Source organism: Saimiri boliviensis, chromosome 9, assembly GCF_048565385.1.
Source record: "Saimiri boliviensis isolate mSaiBol1 chromosome 9, mSaiBol1.pri, whole genome shotgun sequence".
Classification (NCBI taxonomy): Eukaryota; Metazoa; Chordata; class Mammalia; order Primates; family Cebidae; genus Saimiri; species Saimiri boliviensis.
This window is the reverse complement of record NC_133457.1, coordinates 95019028-95037556: the sequence shown is the minus strand read 5'-3', so window position 1 is coordinate 95037556 and position 18529 is coordinate 95019028. Positions and strand designations below refer to the sequence as shown.

At 52.2% G+C, this 18529-nt stretch overlaps 1 protein-coding gene across 2 annotated transcripts; it reads right to left on the bottom strand.

The window, feature by feature from the left end:
* Window positions 1–659: 659 nt before the first annotated feature.
* Window positions 660–17212, bottom strand: SLC52A3 (solute carrier family 52 member 3). Of its 2 annotated transcripts, XM_074406356.1 has the most exons (6): window positions 17181–17212; window positions 8561–8750; window positions 6187–6804; window positions 4585–5090; window positions 2280–2403; window positions 660–1801 (listed from the first exon to the last, which is right to left on the bottom strand). In XM_074406356.1, exons 3-6 carry the CDS (start codon window positions 6751–6753, stop codon window positions 1589–1591), a joined length of 1410 nt encoding a protein of 469 aa, XP_074262457.1. In that variant the 5' UTR covers window positions 6754–6804; window positions 8561–8750; window positions 17181–17212; the 3' UTR covers window positions 660–1588. The 2 variants fall into 2 exon arrangements, with proteins under 2 accessions (XP_074262457.1, XP_003941065.2); XM_003941016.4 differs by lacking the exon at window positions 17181–17212 and having other exon boundaries at window positions 8561–8915.
* Window positions 17213–18529: the final 1317 nt, after the last annotated feature.

Here is an 18529-nt window from a genome sequence, read left to right as displayed (position 1 = left end):
AATAAATTAAAAGGGAAGGGGAGTGTAGGGGTGGCAAGCAGACAAAATCTCTAAAAAGAAGTCCCAGGGACCGGGGACGGTGGCTCACTCTTACAGTCTTAGCAGTTTGGGAAGCCAAGGTGTGCAGATTACCTGAGCTCAGGAGTTTGAGACCCGCCGGGGCAACATGGTGAGACGCCGTCTCTACTAAAACTACAAAAAATAAGCCAGGTGTGGTAGTGTGTACCTGTAGTGTGCACTCAGGAGACTGAGGCAGGAGAATCACTTGAACCTGGGAGATGGAGGTTGCTGTGAGCCGGGATTGCGCCACTGCACTCCAGCCTGGGCGACAGAGCAGGACTCTGCTTCAAAAAACAAAACAAAACAAAACAAAAACCCAGACCCAGACATTCTCTAAGCACTTGACTCTGTTCATTCCTGAGCGCAGCCTTGAGCTTGGAACCAACTGAAAACTAATTGCACATGTTGGGGGTTCACATTCAATTTCTTCTTTTTAAAATTATTACTTTTGAGACATGGGTTTTTGCCATGTTGGCCAGACTGATCTCAAACTCCTGGCCTCAAGTGATCTGCCTGCCTTGGCCTCCCAAAGTGTTGGGATTACAGGTGTGAGCCACTGTACCAAGCCTGCACTTCTCCTTTGAAGGCTGATATGAGTGTAAAAGCAGAGAATGTCTTTATTTAAAAAAATGAAAAATGAAAAGTAAAACAAAATAACAATCACCCCGCCCCCTCCATTTGAGAGACTACTTCCAGGGGTTCTGCATGTCTGGTCCCCAGCCTGGTGGGGGAGTGTGCTTTCAGAGGCTCATGGGTGGGCCTTCCCTGGCCCCACCAGCAAATCATCTCCCCCTGCCTCCGGGAGGGCACATACTCTCCAACAAGTAGGGCTTCATGGGCCAGGGAGGATGCCAGAAAAGGGTGCTGGGAATCTGAGAGCCCAGATGCTCAAGATTCTACCGTTAGCCACCTGTCTTGCAGAAGCCCCTCTGTGAGACTTCGGGGAAAAGGAGAGAGGGCAGGGGCCTTTCTCAACCTTTCTGGCCATTTCTAGGTTGTGTTGACTGTCACTCTTGTCACCACCATGGACTGTCACATCAGCAGATGGCTCAGGAGGGCTTGCTTTATGCCGGTTGCTGCTTCCTTTTGCCTCCGTGCCATGCCTGTGAGGTGGATGGTAATCCCCATTGCATGGATGAGGAAACAGGCACAGAGAAGCCAAGTGATTTCTCCAAGGCACACAGCCTGAAGGGACAGCTCACGCTCCCAACCGTCCCTTCTAACACCCTTGGGCCCGCCTCTGGCTACACGCTGCAAATCGGTCCGTTCTAGACAGTCAAAGCAAAGGCGATCTGAACTGGCAGTCACAGGGACTGTGACACAGAGTTGGGGGTAGAGCTGTCTGTGTCTTGCATTTCCAGGTCCCACGGGTGGCCTGTGACCTTCCCCACAGTCCCTAGCGGGCACTTGCGTTCATGGTTCAAGTAGTCAGACTCTGCCTCTCTGCTCCTGCCACTTGCTCTGTGGCCTGGCCTCTCTGGACCCCAGGTCCCGGCTGTGGGCGATGGGGGCGGGGTTGGTGGCCCGCCTAGGCCGGGCAGTGCAGGCTGCAGAAGTCGGCGGACGAGAAGAGCCGCAGCACGTTCACCAGCGGAAACATCAGCAGCGCTCCGAGCAGCGAGCCCAGCTGCACCGCCGCCCCGCACCACAAGAGGGCGCTGCGGCTGCGGTCACGCAGGATCACGCCCAGCATCACCTTGACGTAGCTCAGGCAGCCGCTGAACAGCACCCACGAGGCCACCTGCAGGGACGGGCGGTAAGAGAGGCAGAGTGATGGGGTTTGCGGGGCGAGCGCCAGGACGAAGACCTCTCCCAGGGCTCAGGGAAACCCATGGGATGGTCCCCAGGTGCAAGGAGAGCCTTCTGGGAGTGATGCTGCGGAGCTGACAGGTCCCCTGAGTGGACCGCCCAGGGGCAAAGGAGAGCCCAGTGGTCTTCTGGGTTCATGTGCCCATGATCAAGTCAAGGGCATTTGAGAGAAGGCCACTGCTGAGGTACGCATGGTGGGAAGCGGCCTGCCAGCCACCTCGATTCCCCAAGCCTCCACTTCCACATGCGGAAGGAGCACCCCTCTCACCTGGGGCTTCCCTGGAGAGCCCCACAGACCCTGCTCGCTGGAAAGCGCTGCGCCCAGGCTCTACCAGGCCTTGGCTAGGAGGTGAGGGGCACGGATCGGGAGCAGCACCCCCTCCCCCCACCGCCCTCGGCTGGATACTCACAATGAGGACTTCCCCACCCCAGTGGCCCTGCAGGAGCGGGCAGGGGCTCATCACCGCCATGGCCATGTTGTAGCCCCCAAAGCAGGTCCCGAGCACGGAGAGGACCCCCAGGAACAGCAGAGACCTAGAGAGAGTGGGGGAGGTGAGTGGAGGAGGTGAGAAGCCTGACGTCTGTCCCCCTGCCCCTGGGGGCCGTGTGGATGGCCAGTGTCTCCAGGGTTGGTTTAGACTCATGTGGCAAATTCCAGGCTGCCTGACTCAAGTGGGCCAGGGAGGCTCCTGAAGGGGCAGGATTGGCCTGAGTTGTCCCCAGCGTTAACCGCAGGGCCTGGAACCCAAGCAAGAAAAGCGCGATGGACTCTGACACTGGATGGTCCTGGTTCAAATCCCAGTTCTTTTCTTTTTTTTTCAAATTTGAGATGGAGTTTCACTCTTGTTGCCCAGGCAGAGTGTGATGGCACAATCTCTACTCACTGCAACCTCTGCCTCCCAGGTTCAAGTGATTCTCCTGCCTCAGTCTCCCGAGTAGCTGGGATTACAGGCATGTGCCACCACGACTGGCTAATTTTTTGTTTTTAGTAAAGACAGGGTTTCTCCATGTTGGTCAGGCCAGCCTCAAACTTCCGATCTCAGGTGATCTCAAAGTGCTGGGATTACAGGCATTAGTTACCACACCTGGCCTCAAACCTCAATTCTACTGTTTAAGCCAGGCATCCCCAAACTTTTTACACAGGGGTCCAGTTCACTGTCCCTCAGACCGTTGGAGGGCCGCCACATACTGTGCTCCTCTCACTGACCACCAATGAAAGAGGTGCCCCTTCCTGAAGTGCAGCGGGGGGCCGGATAAATGGCCTCAGGGGGCCGCATGCAGCCTGAGGGCAGTAGTTTGGGGATGCCTGGTTTAAGCTGACACTGGCCTCTGAGGCTCCAAATGGGAGTTCTGCAAGGCTATGTGATCTCCGGGAGCACAGCATGCAGTGCCTGGCTCAGCTGTGGACCCACCTGGTGTTTACCTGCTGCCATTTCCTCCTGCGACACCCCCAGCCTTGGCCAGGAAGCCCGGCTGAAGTGAAGACAGCCGGATTGGGCATTGGCACAGCAGGGTGTGCTGTGCTACCCCACGGGATCCCTCCCTGTCTGGCCTCAGCTACCCACCTCTGCACATGGGGTTTGCTATCTCCAGGGGCCCTGAAAGCTGGCTTGTTGCTGCTAGGAGCATCTCTCTGCAGGTGGCCTTCCATGCGAACCTACATCTGACAACTGAGGACACTCCTTCCTCGGAGGTCCTTGTCCCTGGGGTCCCACTCTCCAGTCTCCAGAACCCCAAGACTGGTCCATGCCCTGGGTAAGAACAGATAGGGGTCTGCCTATGCCCCTAAAGACTCTTTCTGCTCCAATGTTCTTGGATTCCATGACTCAGATTCTGTAATTCTAATATTTAGGGTTTCTTGGATTTGCAGGTCTGGGCCTTTGGTCCTGCTTCCCTCAGATCCTCTACCCTCCTTCGGGTTTCTAGGCCCTAAGGTAGAAAATCCAGCTTCCTGGCAAGCTTTCTGTCTAGCTCTTCTGCCGTCAGTGTCCTCCTCCCTGGGCTGGGAGAGTGGGTCTGAGCAGGCCAGCGAGGGAAGGCAGGCCGGTGTGGATGCGAGGCTGGAGGACCTAAATGCGAAGATCCTGAGGTGGAATTTCTCTTCTAGGTTCTGAAGCCCCTGCCTCAGAACCATCTGGGTTCCTTATTAAAAACTGCAATCCCAGGTCCCAAGCTAGGCTGGTTCAATCTGTGTTTTATCAACTTGCCCAGCCGTTCTTCCACAACTGTGGCTGTAAGGGAACCAGCCGGAGTTAGAGGCAGGAGGGCAGAGCTGAAATCCTGGGAGCTGGACCAGGTCAAGCTCTTTCTCCCAGCCTCGTGATTTCCCCCTGTAAATGGGAACCACAGTGGCTGCCTGCTGTCCTCATGGACTGATGGCAATGACGGTTGACACTCAGGTCGGACCTGCCATGTGCCAGACGTCGCTCCAAGAGCTTTGTAGAATCAGCTCATAACATGCTCCCCGCAGTCCTAGCAGGTAGAACTGTTACTACTCCCATTTTCCAGATAAATGTCCCTGAGGCACAGAGAAGTGAAGTGACCTGTCTTTTCACACACAGCTGACAAGTGGCAGAGCTGGGATTTGGACCTGGGTGCTCGCAAAACCATGTTCTTAACCACTGCACGTACAGCCCAGCAGGCGGGTTTGGAATTCCGGGTTCTGAAATGAAGTGCTCCCCCGCTAGGATTCCCTAGGGCCAGACGGGGGCACACCTGTTAGGCAGGAACATGGAGAGCAGGGAGGCGAGAGGGTTGGCCACAATGCTGAGGGTGGCGGCCAGGTGGTAGGCAACCGGCCCGTAGGACAGGCAGGAGTAGGTCTGCACAGAGGGCAGCACGCCATTGGTGAGCGCGTTGACGAAGGCCACCAGGGTATAGATGAAGGCCAGGTGGGCTGGGCAGCAGGGGGCTGCTTTCTCCTCTCGATGGCCCTGGCCCTGGCTGCTGTCCACTGTGCCTGTGGGGCCCAAGTCATTCTCTTCCCGTGGCCGGATGGAGTGGAGGGTGACCTGGTCGTTGAGGAGATCCTCCACGGAAGCCTCCCAGCACCTGGGTTGACGCTGGAGGACAAAGAATGCCACGAGGCAGCAGGCCATCATGAAGGACAGCAGGAGGAAGAAGACCAGGGGCGAGAAGTGGGCGGGGAGGTAGCGGGTCTCCAGGTAGGACAGCGGTGCTGCCGTGCTGGGGAGAGTGGACGGCAAAGCTCTGGGAATTCCCTGCAAAGGACGAGACAGGTCAGTCAGATCCCTGCTAGTGGGTGGGGGTCAGAATGCAGAACAACAATCATGACAGTGATAATACAGAATACAGATTATGTGTTATTATTAATGGACAATTGATAAACAAACAACTAACAAGGTGGCAATAATGACTGCTCACACTGACTGCCACTGAGCACGGGCACTGCACACGGGTAAGTCCCTTTGCCTCCTAGGCCTGTGCTGTGGGACCATCATCCCCCATTTTAGAGGGAACTGAGGCATCAGAATGCTTCGTCCCTTCCCTGAGGGTCACAGGAAGAATGTGGCAAAGCCAGGCTTCACCTGGTGCTTTCTGACTGGGAAGCTACAGCTTTTATCACTCAGCTACCCTATAGCAGTGGCAACCACAAACATATTCAGAGGAGGGGCTAGCTGGAGACTGAGCTAGCTGGAGACCTAAGGGGAGAGCCCCCTACCTAAGGGGAGAAACCCCCACCTAAGGGGAGAGACCCCCACCTAAGGGGAGAGCCTCCCACCTAAAGGGAGAACCCCCCACCTAAGGGGAGAGTCCCCCATCTAAGGAGAGAACCCCCCACCTAAGGGGAGAGCCTCCCACCTAAAGGGAGAACCCCCCACCTAAGGGGAGAGTCCCCCATCTAAGGAGAGAACCCCCCACCTAAGGAGAGAACCCCCCAGCTAAGGAGAGAAACCCCCACCTAAGGAGAGAACCCCCCACCTAAGGAGAGAGCCCCCCACCTAAGGGGAGAGCCCCCCACCTAAGGAGAGAAATCCCCACCTAAGGAGAGAAACCCCCCACCTAAGCAGAGAACCCCCCACCTAAAGGGAGAGCCTCCCACCTAAAGGGACAACCCCCCACGTAAGGAGAGAGCCCCCCACCTAAGGGGAGAGACTCACCTAAGCAGAGAACCCCCCATGTAAGGGGAGAGCCCCCATGTGTATGTATGTAAGTAATTCAAATGGGTTTCCTGCTGTGGATCTGTCTTGTCAGTTTAGCTCACAGATCGACCAAAGAACCTAGAAGGAGAGAGGGGAGCAGATTTTCCTTGCCCTACGCTGTGAGCAAACCAGATGCCGCGACGGCCCCAGGTACCTGTGTGATGCCAGTCTCCCCCGTGGGTTCAGGGCTGGGTATGCTGTCTGCCATCTCAGTCACATTGACGCAGGTAGTGAGACCCGAGCCCTGGGCAAGAGCCACCAGGGCAGGCAAGAGGCCACTGAGTCCTTCACCCACAAAGAATGTGGTGAGATAGTAGGTGGGCAGTCGGCTCATGAAGGGCAGGAAGGTGACCGAGGAGGTGCAGTCCACCAGGGCCAGGAAGAAGGTGAGGACCAAGAAGGCGATGCTGTGGTGGCCGTCCAGCACCCAGGAGGGCATATTCCAGAGGAAGGCAAACATGATGCAGGTGACGGTTCCCACGCCCAGCAGGGTGAAGATGATGGGCACTTCGGAAAGGCAGCTGGGCCGGAAGCGATGGAGCAGGGTGACCAGGAGGGGTCCGATGTTGGCCAGCTGGATGACCACCGTGAGGTAGGAGGGCAGGTACCAGCCCTCGGGCAGCTCCATCACCAGCAGGGGCAGCTCTACCCAGAGCCCATTGATGGTCACCCAGGAGCCCATTCCGAAGATGCAGACCAGCAGGTGCATGAGGAGGGCCATGGCGGTATCTGCCCTGGGCCAGAGGCCTCCCCAGATCAGCCTGCAGCGGGGCTGGCAGAGAAGGACACCAGGTGAGTAATTTCAACTTCGCCACCTAGCAAGACGCTGTGATCTGGGGCCCAGGGTTTTCTCATATTACTCCCTTCCCTGTGAACAAGCTGGCTTTTTTTTTTTTTTCTTTCTTCGAGACAGACTTTCACTCTTTTTACCCAGGCTGGAGTGCAATGGCGTGATCTCGGCTCACTGCAATCTCTGCCTCCTGGGCTCAAGTGATTCTCCTGCCTCAGCCTCCCAAGTAGCTGGGATTACAGGCATGTACCACCACGTGAGCTAATTTTGTATTTTTAGCAGAGACGTGGTTTCACCATGTTGGCCAGGCTGGTGAACTCCTGACCTCACATGGTCAGCCTGCATCGGCCTCCCAAAGTGCTGGGATTACAGACATGAGTCACTGCGCCTGGCCCAAGCTGGCTTTTTCTTAGCAGAAAACACGGGAAAGCTTTCCTAACCATGACTCATGAAAATAGAAAATTCAATACAACACACAAAAGCAAACAAAGCAGCTTCTGCAAAACATACCAACAGCAAGGTCAAAGCTTAAATGAAAACGTGGGGAAAATATTTGTAACATAAATCACAAAGGGCTCCTCTTCCTAACATGTAAAGAGTTTTTAAAAATCAAAAACAAAGAGACCCCACAAAGCAGATGGCCAAGGATATGGACAAGTCAGAGAAAAAGGTACAAATAAGCTTTAAACATATGAAAAGAGTATCACCTTCATTCACAATAGGAAAGCCACTCCAGGGTGCCATTTCCCACCATGAGATTGTCCCAAAGCCTGACAAAATGACTCGTGTACAAGGTTATTATAGAGTGTGACCTTGTTGATAATAGCAAGTTATGGGAAATTTCTCCTCTCTGGCTATCAACAGAGAAGGAGCTAATTCAAGGGACCTATTGGAATACCACACACTTGTTTAAAGGAATAAGAAATAAGGAAAGCAGATCTCACTGGCTGATAAGGAAAGGTCTCCAGGCTATACTGATAATCTTGAAACAAAATCAAGGCAGGTAAACGGAACCAGGAAAATGCGTACTGCCTGTTGGGCATAGAAGAGGCGGAAAAACATGTTTTCTTTGCTTGTACTGGCACAAAGCAACCTTGAAGGACACACACACAGGGACTGCAGGGATGTTGGTGATGCCTCTGCCTATCTTTTAATAGAGCTTTGATTTGTGAACCACGTAAACATATTACCTGATGCAAATATATGGTTACCTGAAATACAATTTCAATCTGGCTTTTGTTTCCTCCTGAAATTACAGAACTCTCTAGGTGGCCTTTGGGGGCCACTTCCTCTAGCCCTCCGGAACCACTCTGCCGTCTGTTTACCCCCTTGGCAGCTACCAGTGGCCGTCCACCTGTGCTGTTACTAACTCTCTTCTATCTTTAGTCTGAGCAGGAATGTGGGAGTGCCAGCTGTTTGAGTGTGACCCTGGCTCTGCTGCTTACAATCTGGGTGACCCTGGGCAGGTAACCTGGCCTCTCTGGGCATCGTCTCCTCATCTGTAAGTAGGGGACAGTGATAGTATGAACTCTGTGGTTTGTGATGAGATATAAGTATGCTGGTGGGTATATGTTATTTCCCACGTACAGCAAGCACCGCTAAGGGTTACCGACCATTACCATGAAATGTCAGGTTTGGTGGCATAGTTATTTTTGTTTCGTTCACATGAGAATTAATCCATGACTATGAAACTTTAAAAAGGGAAAAGATTCCTCCACCAGGTATCAACTGAACTCACCAGTGGTATATGCACCTCTTTGTAGAGTCAGGTCAACTGGGCCAATGTCCACGTTTTGTAGATGGGAGACGGACGGGGTCCGAAGGGGCAGAGGGGCTTTCCTGGTGTCTGGACTGGGTTCCCTGCAGCATGCGGCCTGTCCAGGGTTTTTCAGTTCAAGCTGCAGTCTTTAACTCCATAATTCTTCCTTCTAGTACAAAGCAGGAGTGTCAGTTTGTGGCCACGCTTCACCCAGGAACCTCCAGAATCCCTGACAGCTCCTCAGCACGGTTCCCACACACCGAATTGCCCACAGGGCTGGGACTTCCTTCCTCCTACCTCCACTGAGCGAACCCAATGCTCATTTGCCTTTCTGGCTACCGCCTTTTCCTCTCTGGGAAGAGCCACTCCTGGGGTGTAACGTAGTCAGATCCTCTAGCAGGCCTGCTCTGCCCCTCCCTTCTGGGGGCCTCAGACTCTGTTCCCTCCCTTAGCAAGCTGACTTGACTAACGGCACAGGCAAGGCTTGCTCTGGGGGTGCCAAGAGGACCCAAGGAGGGCGGGGAAGCTCCCAGGCAGCAGGGGCACACCTTTGCCTCTGCTGTCCCCGCAGCCTGGAGTGCCACCCCTCTTCTGTCCACATCCAAGCTTTCTATAAGATCCCATCCTCCAGGAGACCTCTGGCTGCCTCAGGTGTCCTCATCGGGGCCCCATGAACCCTTCATTTAAGGTTGTTCTTGTGTGGGTGCATGCAGGCACATACCTTGAGACTGAAGCTTTTTGAGGGTGGGGGCTGCTTGGGAATCTGGCATTTTGAAGGTGGAAGGGCCTTTCTCAATGACTTAGCTCAGGATTTGCAAATTAACCCACTGGCCAAAGCCAGAGAGCAGATGTATTACTTTGGTTTGCCCAGAGTGTTCAACAGTATGTTACGTAATCCTCAATAGAGGGGATGGCAAACAACCATCAGGATTTCTGGCTTCTCAAGAATATTTTGGACGAAGTGGCCACTGCTTTGCCCTCTTTCTCCATCCTAGACTCGGGCCATCTTGGCGCTCTCCCCTGCAGTAGCATCTGGAGCCAGATGCCTGGGTTCAAATCCCAGCTTCAACTCTTACAAATTGAGCAAGTGACTTAACCTCCTGTGATCCAGTTTTCTCTTGCAAAACAGATAGGCTGTCAGTATCAACATCAGAATTGTTGCTAGGAACATGCAAAGTGCTAGAACTGTGCCTGCCACACAGTAAGGGCTCAATGAACCTTTATTGTAAGATTACTATTTCAGCAAACATATCAATTGCATTCAAAAACATGTAATTACCTGCCCAGTGCAGTGGCTCACACCTCTAATCCCAGCACTTTGGGAGGCCGAGGTGGGCCGATCACTTGAGGTCAGGAGTTTGAGACCAGCCTGGCCAACATGGAGTAACCCTGTCTCTACTGAAAATACAAAAATTAGCCAGGTATGGTGGTGCACGCCTGTAGTCCCAGTTACTCGGGAGGCTGAGGCAGGAGAATCACTAGAACCTGGGAGGTGGAGGTTGCAGTGAGCCAAGATCGTGCCACTGCATGCCAACCTGGACAACAGAGCGAGACTCCATCTCAAAAGAGAAAAAAGTAAAAAAAGGGACCCAGTTTTTGTTAGGTGAATGGCCACCCAACTAAAGGACTACATTTCCCAGCCTTCCTTGTAGCTGCACATGGCTACGTCATCAAGCACAGGCCAATAAGTTCATATGCGAGTTCGAGCAGTCTCCTTAGCCCATTTCCTGTTTAGAAAAGAGTTCAGCTGGCTGCAAATGCTCATTTAATTTTATGTAAACATGCTCTTTGAGGCTGAAGCAAATCTGACTTTTTTTTTTTTTTTTTTAATTGAGACAGAGTTTTGCTGTGTAGCCCAGGCTGGACTATAGCGGTTTGCTCTCAGACTACAGTGGCAAGATCTCAGCAGAGCTCTTGATCTCTACCTCCCAAGTTCAAGTAATTCTTGTGCTTCAGTCTCCTGAGTAGCTGGCATTACAGGCGTGCACAACCATGCTCGGCTAACTTTTCGTATTTCTTAGTAGAGACAGGGTTTCTCCATGTTGCTTAGGCTGGTCTTGAACTCCTGGACTCAAGTGATTCTCCTGCCTCAGCTTCCCAAAGGCTGGGATTACAGGCATGAGCCACCACACCCAACCCTATATCTGACTGATTTTCAATGTGAAAATAAAACATAAATACTGTTCTTGGAGTTATTTCTAACCAGAACTAACATAAGAATCATCTATATCAGAAAAACTGGATTCATCAAATTCACCAAATGGCCAATAACTGTTTGAAAACAATGTCACGTGCAGAAATGCTGTGCTTTCTAGGATTTGATATTTTTAGCGATCAAGCATTACTATGTTTTGTAAATGGAAATACCACTATTAAAACCAGAATGCTATAAATAGAGTGAAGTCTTTCCTTTCTAAAGTCAATATACTAGAGCAAGGCAAAAATAATAATAAAAGTGACTTATTTCGTGGCAAAGTTATCTTGGGGTAAATGCTGTAGTTGCAAGCAGGTTTTCCTTGTGGCAAATGGGAAAAGAGTTAACAATATGGGAGTGTGTCCTTCTGCTCTTCCTCCATTTGGTGGTCTGGAATTCAGATGTGATGGCCAGAACTTCAGCAACAACTTTGTACTATGAAGCATGTGGTGGGGGTTAGATACATGCTAGGCTCCCTTGGAATTTTCAGGCAGAGAGCACCCATAGGAGCCCTGTTTTACCTGTGTTGAACTGTTTCGTTTGTTTAATGTTGTTGTTAAAATTGTAAACAAACTTCTATGTTGTTTAAGTCACTCTTATTTTATATACAACAAAAACACTCTGAGGCTGGGCACAGTGGCTTATGCCTATAGTCCCAGCACTTTGGGAGGCTGAGGCTGGTGGATCACTTGAGGTCAGGAGTTCAAGACCAGCCTCGCAATGGTCAACATGGTGAAACTCTCTCTCTAGCCAGGCGTTGGATCACCTGAGGTCAGGAGTTCGAGACCAGCCTGACCAACATGATGAAACCCCATCTCTACTGAAAATGCAAAAATTAGCAGGGTGTGGTGGTGCACGCCTGTAATCTCAGCTACTCAGGAGGCCAAGGCAGGAGAATCACTTGAACCCGGGAGGCGGAGGTTGCAGTGAGCCAAGATCAATGCATTCCAGCCTGGGAAACAGAGGGAGGTCCCATCTCAAAAAAAAAAAAAAAAAATTAGTCAGGCGTGGTGACGGGCTCCTATAATCCCAGTTACTCAGGAGGCTGAGGCAGGAGAAATGCTTGAACTCGGGAGATGGAGGTTGCAGTGAGCTAAGAGCATGCCAATGCACTCCAGCCTGGTGACAGAGCGAGACACTGTCTCAAAAACCAAAACCAAAACCAAAACCAAACAAACAAAAACCCTCCTCTGCATGAAGTGCACAGAGATGTACATTCCAGGATGCATATTGACAGATTATAGCAAGCGAAAACTAATGAATATGTTTACCTCCTTTACTACCTATTCTCTGACTCTGAACCTCAGGTCCTGTCCCAACCAGGATTTGATCAAAAATAAAAACTTAACAAAAGTAGTTGTTTAGACACTTGGGGGCAAATATCTTGCAGAGACATGGAAAAAAAAAGCGGGGGGCGGGGAGAAAGAGGGAAAGAGCAGAGGAGCAAAGAGCCCTCCATATGGAATTTGGCACCAAAAGTATAAATGTATAAATTGAGAACAAAAGTTATTTCACACATCGAGACTCTAATTCATAAAGGAGTCAACACTGTAGTGACTCTGTATTCTGAATATTTCCCAAGATAGCCTCAGACATTCCAGGAGAAATGAACAGAAACACAGTCCCAAGGTTCAGGCCTGACTCATCCTTCCTGGTCAAGACAGCAGATGAAGGTGCAAAACAAACCAGGATGTAGCAAAGGCGACACACGATATGCCTAATAAAGAGGGCTAAGTCAATAGTTCAAGGGAGTGGGCGAATTTGCAGACGATGGTTACCTTTGCCATATGAAAAGCTATTAAACTAATGAGAGTTCCTTGAGGTGTCCAGTTAAACATTTACAAACATCGGTAGCTTTCCCATGGAGGGCTGGATGGGGAGATGAGGGCAGACGGGGCAGAAGGAGCCTGACTTTCTTGTATGTTCAACAAATCCTAGGCACTGAAAGTCTAAATCCCCACTCACCACAAAGAATTCTCTGGTTCTGACCCAGGTGCTGCCATAGCTGTGTCACTTGAGGGATATGGTTTGGCTCTGGGGGTCTGTTTCCTTGTCTGGAAACCAGGCATGGTGGGGTTGTGTCCCCACTTGACCCGTCTGCCCTATGGCCCCGGCTCACTCCCAAATTCTCTCCTTCCTCAAAACGGAGGTGTGCTTTTGGACCTGGAGGACTCAGTGAGGAACAGTCATCAATGACAATGAAGAGGACTTCTTAGGCAAAGGGGACTACATGTGCAAAAAGGCCCCAGAGAAAAGGAGAGATTCAGAACAGGTGGTGTTCGGAATGTGTCGGGATAATTTAAAAAGATGCATAACGCTGGGCGCGGTGGCTCCCAAAGTAATCTCCACATTTTGGGAGGCTGAGGTGGACGGATCATGAGGTCAGGAGGTGGAGACCAACCTGACCAACATGGTGAAACCCCATCTCTTCTAAAAATACAAAAAAGTAGCTGGGCGTGGTGGCGGGTGCCTGTAGTCCCAGCTACTCAGGAGGCTGAGGCAGGAGAATCGCTTGAACCTGGCAGGTGGAGGCTGTGGTGAGCGGAGATGACGTACAGTGACCTTGCAGTGCTTGTTCATTCATTTAACCAATATTTCTTGGGCACCTACTGTGTGCTCAACCACAATCCCTGCTCTCAGGAAGGTGCGGGAAGCAGTCGCGAAGCAGAATAAAAAGCAGAAATATAGAGCAAGTCAGGCGGCAGCCAGGACGCCTGAGGAAAGCAAGGCTCCTGAGCGGGGACTGTGCCGTTGTCGAGGGGAGGGCGTGAAGGGCGTGTGGGAGTCAGCTGTCCCGGGAAAGAGCATCCAGGGGACGAAGCAGCAAGTGAAAAGGCCCTGGGGCGTGGCCACACCTGCTCTGTCCCAGAAGTGGATTTTGCTGTTCAAAGGACAGGTATGTGCCGGGCGTGGCAGCTCACATCTATAATCCCTACACTTTGGGAGGCTGAGGCGGGCAGATCATGAGGTCAAGGGATTGAGACCAACCTGGCCAACATGGTGAAACCCTGTCTCTACTAAAAATACAAAAATTAGCCAGACATGGTGGTGGGCGCCTGTAGTCCCAGGTACTTGGGAGGCTGAGCCAGGAGAATTGCTTGAATCCGGGAGGCGGAGATTGCAGTGAGCGGAGATCGCATCATTGCACTCCAGCCTGGTGACAGAGCGAGACTCCCTCTCAAAAAAAAAAAAAAAAAAAAAAAAAAAAAAGACAGGAGGTCAGTATGGCTGTGGACAGTGGGAGTGGGTGGGGGGAGACAGGGCAGGTTTCCTAGGGTTCAGACCCTTGTGGGTAGGAGCTTGGGTGTTTTCTCTGGAGTCAAAGGCTCTGTGAATAGGCAGAGGAGACCACCTGGAACCTAGTTTTTAATAGGATCGTGCTGGCTGTTGTGAGGTGGAACACGAGGTGCCGGGAGGAAGCAGGAGGAAAGCCCTTCTACATTTAGGGTCCTGCAGCAAAAGGGCCAACAGTCACCACAACAGCAGCGACAACCACAGCCGCCATGCATCCGCTGCTTACTGTGCCAGACCCTGTGCGAAGCTCTTTGCACACATTACCTATCAAATCCGCCACAATCCTGAGGCTGGCATTCCAATTAGCTCCATTTTACAGATGAGGAAACTGAGGTTTAGAAAGGGAAATAAATTTGTCTGAGGTCATACAGCTGGGAGCTGAGCTTTATGTCCCGGCATGCTTGACCGTGAACCCAGCCCTCTTAAGCAGCCTGAGAAAGGCCTCGGGGTGGAAGGGTTCTGAAGGGGCCATTGGGGCCAAGCTGAGCAGGATTCCACTCACTGGTGGCCTCCCGAGATGTGGGCCTGAGAAAGAGATAAATGGAGTACAGGCTCAGGAGTAGCTGAGAGAGGCTTCAAGACATATCTGCTTCCCAAGGATCCAGGTCCCCTTCTGTGATCACCAGAGACCAGAAACCTAAGGCTTCACATGAGACAGTTCAGATGCCCCATGTGGGTGCGCAACAGATAGAGAAGCTAGAAGGATCAGTTTCAGGCAAAGATTTCTTTTCTTGAGACAGAGTTTCACTCTTGTTGCCCAGACTGAAGTGCAATGGCGCGATCTTGGCTCACTGAAATGTCCGCCTCCAGGATTCAAGTGATGCTTCTGCCTCAGCCTCCTGAGTAGCTGGAATCACAGGCATGAGCCACCACGCCTGGCTAATTTTGTATTTTTAGTAGAGATGAGGTTTCTTTATGTTGTTCAGGCTGGTCTTGAACTCCCAACCTCAGGTGATCCGCCCGCCTTGGCCTCCCAAAGTGCTGGGATTACAAGCATGAGCCACTGTACCCAACCAGTTCCAGGCAAAGGTTTCTCTTTTGCATTCTTGCATCAAAAGCTGTGAGCCCCAGCACAAGAGAGTGAAGGGAGTTGGGAGTGGGTTTCTGTCCAGGGCCAGTGCACCCTCATGTATGGGCTGGGCCATCTCCTCCAGGGAGCACAGGCAGATTCCACCCTGCACGCCATCCCCTGACCCCCTCCACATTCTCCTGCCCTCTGCTTTCCTTCATCAAAGTATTACTGACACCAGCTCAGTTACGGGAGTTTATCTGTGTCTATCTGTTGAGCACTAGTCTCTCCCATGGGAGTGTAATCTCCACGTGAGTGGGGCCTTGTCCTCTCCCCCAGTGCCCAGGTGACCATCTGGCTTGCTACAGTCTGGGCCACCTGAACCCCTGGCACCATGGCTGGTTTCTCGCTCTGCAGGGACAAGCTGCCAGCTGGTAGGCACCCAGTCCTATGGGCCAGGCTGGAGGAAACCTGCCTCAGCTCTGAGGGTTGTGTTGGCCAGGGTGACCCTCAGGGCAGTGCCAGGTGGCAGCATGGCACTGGGCACATCTCAGTCCTGGGCAAGGGTCTGAGCCAGTGCTTTTCTGGGTTCCGGGCTCCTGGAGAACTTAGTGACTGCTGCAGGCATCTACCTAGGGCCTGGCCCTGGCCTCACCCTCATGAGTGTGGGTAGGAATGGATTGGCTTTGAGTCCATGGAGAACGGAGGCCAGGAGGTCAAAACCACAAAACAGGGAGAGACGGGGAGTTGAAGGGGACTGAGAGAGAAGAGACTGCGACAGAGAGACAGAAAGAACCAAAAGCTAGAAGCAGAAATGGGGAGAAAGGACGACAGAAGCAGAGAAACAAGGAATAATGGGAAGCTGCGGTGCAGAGGGAGGCAAGGAGGTGCCGGGAGGCAGGAGGCTGGGGTGCTGGGAGCATGGGCCAAGCTCAGCCACCCTCACTGCTCACAGCCGCATGTAGCAGGAGACCATCTCTACCTCTCCTTGCTGGGACCTCAGAGCTCCCCTAGAACTCATCCCAACTCAATGTCCCTGTTGGATCGGTGGGGAAGACAATGCCAGGAAGGAGATAGTGCTTCCCGGAGCCCTGCCCCACCCCAGATCTCAGGCTGTGGCAGGCATCCAGACCTCTGCTCACTGGCTGTGCAACCTCAGGTCAGCTGCTCACCCTCTCTGGGCCTTGGTTTCTTTATCTGTGGAAGGGTCTGCGAATGCCTGGCCTTTCTGGGCTCAGCCAACCAGGAAAATGGGAACGAGATAGCAGGTGCTCAGACTGGCCCGCAGAAGTGGAATGTGAGTGCTCTTCCCCGCTTCTCCTCCCTCCCAGGGCCAGGAAGGGCTTCAGGCCTCCCACGGGGCTGACCTTGGTGGAGCAGCCTCCCCCAGGCCAGTTCCCTTCTCCTCCACATCCATCCCAACTCCCACCCTCTTTCCCAGGCTCCTGCGCCTTCAGCCTGGTCAAGCTGTTCTGAGATGGAGATGGAGCTGGGCGGAGTCAATGGGGACCCACTCTTTGTTCTTTATTATTACCATTTTTGAGACAGGATCTTGTTCTGCCACCCAAGCTGAAGGGCCGTGGCGTAATCTGAGCTCGCTGCAACCTCAACTTCCCTGGCTCAAGTCATCCTCTCACCTCAGCCTTCTGAGTAGCTGGGACTACTAATCCACACCACCACGTCTGGCCTGGGGAATTTTTGTATTTTTTCTTCGGATGGGGTTTCGCCATGTTGCCCAGGCTGGTCTTGAACTCCTGAACTCAGGTGATTCACCTGCCTCAGCCTCCCAAAGTGCTGGGATTACAGGCGTGAGCCACAGCACCCAGCCTTTTGGTCTGAAGGCACCAGGGCTCGAATTTACGCTCAGCCTGTCCCGACTCCAACCTGTCAGCTCGGGAGGAAACCCTTCTTTCCTCCTGTCTCTCTGGTCTCTCCCGACACGGCAGCCTGAAACTAGGAGAAAGGCCACGTGACACCTGCTGGCTCCAGACAGGTGCGCCTGCCACAACCCGGTCACTGCCCTGCGCTCCCAGCCAGCAGCTGGCCTTGGTCGCTGCAGCTGCGCTCTCGCACGCCTGAGCCACCCCGCTCTGCTCACTTACCTGCTGGTCCAGTTCCCGGGGACGCTCTGCATGGGAGGGGCCAGAGGCAGCTCAGTTTGTATAAGCCTGTCCCCGCCCAGAGGTTGGGGAAAGGCAGGCGGAGGGTGGGTGAGGCTCCCTGCAAGACAAAGAGCCTACTGTGTATCTGTAATCTACCCTGCAGCCCAGCTAGGAAGAGAATCTTGAGGGTAGAACAGTGCAATAAAGGGCTTGCTTTATTGCCATCCAGATTTCATGAGGGTTGACCCCCAGTTGACAAAAGATATGTGCAAACAGTTGGTTCCATTCCTTACACTTCGATCATCTGACCCTTCTTTGAGTCTCATATTTTGTGGGATTTCCATTCACAGATACGTAATTAAATATTGCGGGACCCTCTACACTTATGATGCCAAGGAGAAGTTAAGCCCCGCAGAGTTAGTTATGTGGATCGCAGCATCGTCATTTTCTTCTTCTTCTTCTTTTTTTTTTTTTTTTTGAGATGGAGTCTGGATCTGTCCCCCAGGCTGGAGTGGAGTGGCCAGGCTGGTCTGGAACACCTGACTTCAGGTGAACTGCCCACCTTGCTCTCCCAAAGTGCTGGGATTACAGGTGTGAGCGACTGCACCTGGCCACGATTTCATACTTATCTCTGCTAAATACTATAAGATGCCAAAATCTGGCACAGAGAGTACAAAACATAAATTTAGAGGGTCCTGCGGTTCTATTTTATTTTTTCACAGACCCAAAGTATTTGGTACAGTAGGGACGGGAAACATGGCTTCCCTCCACCTTTCGTGGTCCAAACAGAATAATCTTTGCTTGTATAACTTTTTAATAATGAAACATCAATATTGGTTTAATAAAGATAGCTACACCATGAACTATTTTGTGAAATACTCTAATCTCTAATCTTGTGGCCGTAGGCAGTCTGGTTCACAGGTATCAAGGAAGTTTTTTTTTCTTTGAGACAGGGTCTCACTCTGTTGCCCAGGCTGGAGTGCAGTGGCCCGATCTCGGCTCACTGCAACCTCTGCCTCCTGGGTTCAAGCAAGTCTCCTGCCTCAGCTTCCCAAGAAGATGGGACTACAGGCACACACCACTGTGCCCGGCTAGTTTTGGTATTGCTGGTAGAAATGGGGTTTCACTATGTTGGTCAGCCTGGTCTCAAACTCCTGACTTTGTGATCTGCCCACCTCGGCCTCCCAAAATGTTGGGATTACAGGTGTGAGCCACCCCGCCTGGCCTGGAAGTTTGTTTTTATCAAGGAAAGGTTTATCATCTTTGCTATTTAAGAAAAGAGAATTTATATAAAAAAGAATCTTATTGGTGAGGTACAGTGGCTCACACCTGTAATAACAGCACTTTGG

What these genes read in the sequence shown, in the direction of transcription:
- SLC52A3 (XM_074406356.1), bottom strand. Translation starts at nt 6,753, where the DNA reads ATGGCCCTCCTCATGCACCTGCTGGTCTGCATCTTCGGAATGGGCTCC. An exon ending in TCCATGTTCCTGCCTAACAG is followed by an intron (nt 2,404 to 4,584) that starts GTGTGCCCCCGT and finishes CACTCTCTCTAG; the next exon opens with GTCTCTGCTGTTCCTGGGGG. An exon ending in GGGGTGGGGAAGTCCTCATT is followed by an intron (nt 1,802 to 2,279) that starts GTGAGTATCCAG and finishes CCGTCCCTGCAG; the next exon opens with GTGGCCTCGTGGGTGCTGTT.